We start from the raw sequence: 7,158 nt of genomic DNA, 5'->3' as shown, positions 1-7,158 counted from the left end.
GCGGCCTTTACTGCGGGAGCTAAAGGGGCGATTCAGTAATTGCGAGAGGAAAACTACTTATCTCGCGATCCTCCTCCTCACTTCCTGAATCGTCGCAAACTTATTGAGGACAAGCCTCCTGATCTATTCCCTCAGCTGACCTTAGTATGACTTTCTTTTCTTATTTAAATTCGAATCCCTATAAAGGGGGACCAAAACTCTTTGATGACAATCTAGCGAACTCATGTAAAGTTGATTATCCCTTTTTATTGTTAAATTTACTCTTCCTTATGACGATCATCTATTTTGTTTAAATATGTTAAATGTCGCTTGGCTGGTCATCATAAAACCTCACCCAACATATTATTATGTTTATCTATTTAGACTGTTTCATCATGACCAGGCGGTATATATCAATGCTGGATAAATACCATCCGATATTTTATAGATTAATTCTGTCTCGTTCGCTCTAGTACCGTCCTATTGCAATATTCTCAATATCGGTCGATTTGTTCTACTTTATTGATTTATGCTCGTATCTATGTGTGTCATCTTATGTATTAACCAAATTTCATATGGTTTTATCATTGTGTATTCCATTTGACTTATCATGATAAGCCTTTGGTCGACATATTTGAATTGCATCTATCTCGGCCGATCTATTATGATTGACCGATTCATATTTATGAATCTCGTCCGATATCCTTTAACCAGGTCCCGTCTATTAACTAATGCATTGTACCCAACTTTTGCCTGGTCTTATTATATCCCTTTGGATTTTTTCACTACAACAAAAACCCTCATAGACATCGATTTTCCACCGGTGTCTATTTCATTTTCGACCGATGTCTATGAAGCCGATGTTAAAAGTCTGTCATTTTAGACATCGGGTTAAAACCGGTGTAGTATCACTTAACGACACCGGTCTTCGAATCGGTTATTAACCGGTGTAGTATCACTTAACAACACCGTTTCATCAACGGTGTAAAACCGATGTAATATTGTATGTTAATAACACCAGTTTTGGCAGCGGTAAATGACCAATGTAATATTAGTTAATAACACCGGTTTTGCAGCGGTGGAAAACCGATGTAATATGTATATTTTTTAACAGCATAAATTGGATTTCCGAAATAATGAAAAACCGACAATAATAAAAAAAAATACAAATATTCACAAATTATACAAATATTCTTCATTCAACAATATCCATAAAATACACAAATATTCACAAATTATATAAATAATCTTCTTACAACAGTATCCATAAAATACCCAAACATTCTTTTTACATCAAAAGCTAGCTAATAGATATCAAAATCAAGGTAGAACATTCTTTTAACACATCAAGGTAGAACCGCACTTCAAATGTAATCTAGCATGCATTCAGCCCACTCGAACCGCACTTTATCAATTTCAACTCTGGAGTACTTGAGATTTGTAAACTGTAAAAACATATAAATCAACCATATGTCAAATAACTAAAACAAATGTGCACATGTATCAAATAAAATAGAATACTGAGTTTTTAAAGGTTGCTGTGGAAGATAACGAATATAACATAGAATCTAAAACTTTCATATATGACACTTAGTATATGCTGCTTAGAATATAACATAGATAATTTGCTCATTCTAATTCAAGTGTACAGATTGATAAGAACCGACAGCATCATACAACAACTTACTAGGCATGATAATGGTTGAACAAAGAAATATGACTACACAACAAATCCAGTGAAGGAAGCATAGAAGAACAAAGCTACCTCTGATGAAGAGATATACTATTTATTGTACTACCTCTGATGCCATCTTGGTATCCTGAATATCCTGCACTAAGCCCCCTATTTTCTGTGATTTCTGCTACCAACCACAGCAGCAAGGAATGCGGCAAGAAGGCAGCTGCCTTCTTAAATAATAAAATTGATATGAGCAATAAAGAATAAAATTTATACTTGGTATATAAGGCGGTTAGGTACCAAGTTATTTGATTCTAGGTCCTACTGTCAATCCGTAATGGAAAACCATCACGCTATCCTTTTCAATTTCAACTCCTTAATCCAATTCCCTCTTCAGATTTAGCTGTCCGTGGAATTCAGATGATCAGGAAATCAAACAAATAAAGTACAGAAAATCTAATTCCATTTTGGTGACCAGAATTTCAAATTTTCAACTGATGAAACTTCATGATCGCATCTATAATACATATAAATAAGCCAGCCACCCCTTCATTGCCCAGTTTGACAGGGCTTCCTAATGTGAAAGAAAGTTTATTGTGGTCTTAATAGAAAGCTTTTCAAAATGAGGTCTAATTTAAGGGTTTTATGTAAAAGCGTATATTGGTTAGCTTTTAGAAACAATGAATAAAATTGTATGTAAATAAATAAAATATAACATACATATCAAAAGAATGTTCAACAAGGAAAAATGGAAAAGAAACTATCTGAAATATAGTAGCATACACAAACTACAAATCTAATAAAAAAATTTAAAAGAGGGCCCAGGTAAGTCAGCTACTTGCTTACTTGCAAAGTCAAGTGTTTGTAATTCACCTATCAGCAAGAGTGATTATGCTCCTGGTTGCAATCTGAGGCTAGGGCCCTTGAGCTTAACAATAAAACCAGTCCAACCATGCCTCAATTTGAGATTTCTTCTTTATTACTCATATCAATTTTCTTCTTTAGGTTTGATTACCCATTTATCTTAATAGGTTAGGTTAAATTCGAGTATCAATGTGTTAGATATTTAGAGGAAGTTGAGCAGGTTCAAATATCCACAGGCACCCATGAATAAAAAAAATGTAATCAATACTTTAATCCTAAGGTTACCATTTACGATAGCTTATCCAGCCACTCTACTCATGCAGCTCCTAATCTCTAATTCCTTTCTTCTTAGCCAATCATTTAGTCTCCATCTAGTATCTGGTTTGTAACAAAAGCATAGCATCCGGTTAGTATCAAAAAAATCATTATAACAAAAGCATAACATCTGGTTTGTATCAAAAAAATCATAGCAAGCACCAGGGGAAAAGCATAGAAATTATCAAAATCACCAGGGGAAAAGCATCCGGTTGTTCACAAAAAAATCATTGTAACATAGAAACACATCAAGCACCAGGGGAAAAGCATAGCAGCAGCAAGATCTCAAAAGCTAAGAGACGTTCATAATCAATCAAAATCAATGAGTTTGTATCAATTATGATACTGAAACAGTGTTGGAAAATGCAACAAATTATCTTTAGGACTTATATGCAAAATGGAAAATATTGTATTATTACCATTGCTGGAAGTGAATCCTTGTAGTCAACTCCAAAATTTTCAATTATATCTTTCATATATCGCATGATATAAAAACGGCATTGCTCCGCATCCGGTTGTTGAGGAGCCTATGTTAAAAAAGAAATATTGGAATAACCCCTTCAAGGATAGTGAAACAGTTGCTAATCAAAAGGACATACCTTGACAACTACCCATGTTGGTTGTTTTTTCCCTTTCCTTCTAGCCTCCGCATTATACATTTTCAAGGCCCTTCATGCATATAACCCGTGGGAATTGTATTGCCACATCAAAATACTTACATGTTTCAACAAAGGTAAGAAAATAAGCAAAAAAACTTACATGTTGACAACATATTTCCAATCTTGATCACGAATGCGGTGACTAAGAGGATCCAACAAAAAAATAATCTCCTTCTCAACATTGATGATAGTCAAAATCCAGTGAAAACTACACAAAGAAATATAATTAGTATATATATGCATCTTGCAAGTTCTCAAAATATGCAAGTGAGAGTGATATATAATGTTATTCTTACTCACCCAACGTTGCATGACACAACAACCAATTGACCAGATGAGGTACCAATTAGCCTACTGCTTAAGTAACAAGCCCTTTTATTCAACTGTTCTTGGATGAAATCTCTATTCTGATTTCTTGATGGTACATATTCCACAAGCACTGGATCCACCAATCTGAAATCCTACAGCAACATCTTTTCCTGCATCTTTCTATATAGATGCCTACAATTGGAAAATATCCCAAAAAAATGATGAAATCTAAATTAATGAAACACATAAATAAAGTCCAATTCAATTGAAAGCTTACCACATATACACAACTATGCAAGTGTCTGTGATTGGCTTCAATTCACAAAAGGGAAATATGTCATCGCAATTAACATGGACTGTGCGCTCCATGCCAAATATATCAGGAACTAATTCCAAAATCACATTCTCTGTTTCATCAAGACGCTGAAAATAACTATATAAGATGTGTAAGGGTCTTGGCACATTGGACGATTGTAACTTAGACTTCTCTTGTCTGTTGTCAACTTGTTTCTTCCTGGTCTTCTACATATGTAGATGCAACCATATATATATTAGATATGTGACATACTTTAAATGTACACAAAATTTAGACAACACTTTATCACATTTACCTCATCCCGCATGCTAATTAAGTGCACAGCAACGCATATTATCCCAATCAAATTAAGCCTATCATCATTGCCAATTGCAAGGATAGCCTCCATAACCATGTTTGCAAAAAACTCCTTCTCACCACCAATTAACTTTGAAGAAAGTGTAGTAGCTGCACATTTAGCCAGCAAGGATTTCTTCTCTTCATGACTTTTTCCCTCTATGCTTACGGCAAGATCTTTAATTTTGTTGATGGCCTAGAAAAGTTTCTATTCTCCCTAGGTGGGAGACTAGATCTAATTTTCCATGGCCAAGAACTTGGAAAGTTGTATATGCTTCATACCTTAAACTATAAACCATGCACCTGATGCTTCTGCAAACCAAAACTAAATCTGCTTAAAGCATCAACATTATGAGTTGACAAATAAATTTGTAAAGCTTTAGAATTGTCTTCTCATAATTTTTTTCTATATAACAGATTCAAAATTTTACAATCAGCTGAAATATACTAATATAAACCTAAAGCAATAGACAACTATCACATTACAAGGTTTATCATTCATATCACAAAGGAACCTAATAGCACAACCATTAGTCTTTCTAAAGATAATAGAAGGTTCTTTAAGGAGCTTACCTTGGCTACTTTATTGGACGAATCTATACTCCAAAGGAAAAGATTTCCTTCATCAATGCTGATTAGTCTATCATGCTTCCCAGATGGCCACCAAAGGACGCTGACAAGCATACCAATAAGGAGTCATTAAAAGGTGCTTGGAGCCCAAGTATCTTCTTTTCTTTTAATATCAGCAAAAACTGGAAAACACAAACATGCCAAAATGAGATTACCACTTGATCTTAAAAGAATGCTTGTCAAGGGAGACCAATTGTTCGAGTTGTGGGGCATTCGACTGTCCATAGAGCTCAGGAATCTTCCAAACAGAAGCCCCATATGCTTCACCTTTAGTTCAATGCAAACTTTATTAGTTTTAACACAGATAGGGCTGGAATCATTTCACAGAAAAAGATCAATACCCTAAAAGTATTAGCATAACTGTACTTCATTCAAATAGAAAACAAAAGTGCTCAAAAAATATCATAGGGCAGAGTATGAGTTTTAACTCATTCAGACACAACAAGAATGAGAGAAGTGCTAAACAAGATAAACAAAATAACAAATATTTCCACAATAAACTATAGCTCCACGAACAAATTTTCCCCTGAAAGGATTTTTTCATGTAAACCTGTATATACTGTCCCTTTTCTATAATTCACAAAATTAAAAAGGATTCAAAAGTTAGATATATGATGCAAGGCTAAATCTCATGAGTGAATAAACCATACATTTATCATTCCATTTTCGAACAGCTTATGTGGTTAAACAAATTTCCTTTCTTTCCTAGAAAAAAACCAATTACAGAACTACATCGAGACTAAACATAAGGGTCATCTAGCTTAGCTTATTCGCATTCAGAAACACTCACCTACTTACTATTCTACATTTCTGAAGAACACACTGCCACCCATTAATTCAAGACCAAGTTACTACGGCTCCAAGTCATCGTTTACTCACCAGAAGTGAACACTGTAGAGAAAATCCTGGGATCGAATGGGCAAGTCTTGAGATCCCAGATCTCGTTTGGGTGATAGAAGAGACCATCGCATATGAGCTCCGATCCTGACGGCGAAAGTCGGATCAGATGCACCTAATAAACAAAAACATCGAAATCACCCACAAAATCAATAGATCGAGATCGACGAGAGAGATGAACCTCGTTTTCCTCTTTGAGGCTGAGAGTTCCGGCGAGGAAGCTGGTGTGGTCAACGTCGGCCTTAACGTCGGCGATGCATCGGGCCTGGGGGAGGAGTGGAGAGGAAGACGAATTAGTAGAGTTCCAAAGAAGAAAGGAGTTGGAGTGGTTACCGTCGTTGCGACCTGGTACTTGAGGCCGCCGTAGACGATTCCGGTGGAGGCCCCCCGCATTGTGGCGCGAGTAGGGAAGGTGGTTTCCGATCGCCGGAGGAAAGTGGTGGTACGTCGCGACGATATAGGTTTAGGGCTAAGTATGGGTGGACGGGGCAATATAGGTTTAGTTTGGAGGGAAGAGTGAAGTGTTGTAAATTTTGGCTAAGTATGGGTAGAAAAATTAAATTATTTTATTTTATCATAGACACCGGGTTTTAAAAACCGCTGTTAAAATCGGTGTCTATTAACGAAAAAAAGACACTTATAGACATCGCCTAAAAAACCGATGTCTATGAGCGAAAATCTGCGCTCATAGACACCGGTTTTTGGAAAAACCGGTGTAAAATACCCAAAGACATCAGTTTTTGCTTAAAATCGTTGTTGTTCCACCGATGTCTATGAGAGTTTTTCTTGTAGTGTTTATTAGACAAATAATCCAAACTTATAGTACTTGACCAGTTTTTCTTTATATTCGTCAAACTTTCTTAAGAATTAAAATTATATCTAGGGACACTTTTCGCATTTTTCGAGGAAGATTACTTAACTTCACCTCTCTTCCTCGGGATTCATTCCTTTTTTTTTTTTTTTAGAATTTGATTTTATCCTTTAATGTTACCACCCCTTTATGACGATTGAGTATTTTTTTTCCTTTCTTGTTTCCTTCTGCTATCTCTGTTTGGGGGTTTTAGCACAGGACCGAAAGGAAAACAAGGGTTTTAAGAAGTTCTCTCCCGCTTTCCACTTTTCTCTTCATCTCCCTTGATCCCTCTTCCTTCTACTATTTCACTATGGCAACTTCT

The 7,158-nt window shown here is 35.7% G+C and overlaps 1 protein-coding gene across 1 annotated transcript; it reads right to left on the bottom strand.

The window, feature by feature from the left end:
- Positions 1 to 4,954: 4,954 nt before the first annotated feature.
- On the bottom strand, positions 4,955 to 6,410 carry LOC121979515 (WD repeat-containing protein DWA2-like). The gene is made up of 5 exons (XM_042531506.1): positions 6,329 to 6,410; positions 6,165 to 6,248; positions 5,966 to 6,098; positions 5,242 to 5,353; positions 4,955 to 5,129 (listed from the first exon to the last, which is right to left on the bottom strand). The coding sequence occupies exons 1-5, from the start codon at positions 6,374 to 6,376 to the stop codon at positions 4,955 to 4,957; spliced, it is 552 nt and encodes a 183-aa protein (XP_042387440.1). The 5' UTR covers positions 6,377 to 6,410.
- Positions 6,411 to 7,158: the final 748 nt, after the last annotated feature.

The sequence above is a fragment of the Zingiber officinale genome, chromosome 5A (genome assembly GCF_018446385.1).
Source record: "Zingiber officinale cultivar Zhangliang chromosome 5A, Zo_v1.1, whole genome shotgun sequence".
In the NCBI taxonomy this organism is placed as follows: Eukaryota; Viridiplantae; Streptophyta; class Magnoliopsida; order Zingiberales; family Zingiberaceae; genus Zingiber; species Zingiber officinale.
This window is presented reverse-complemented; position numbering and strand designations above follow the sequence as displayed.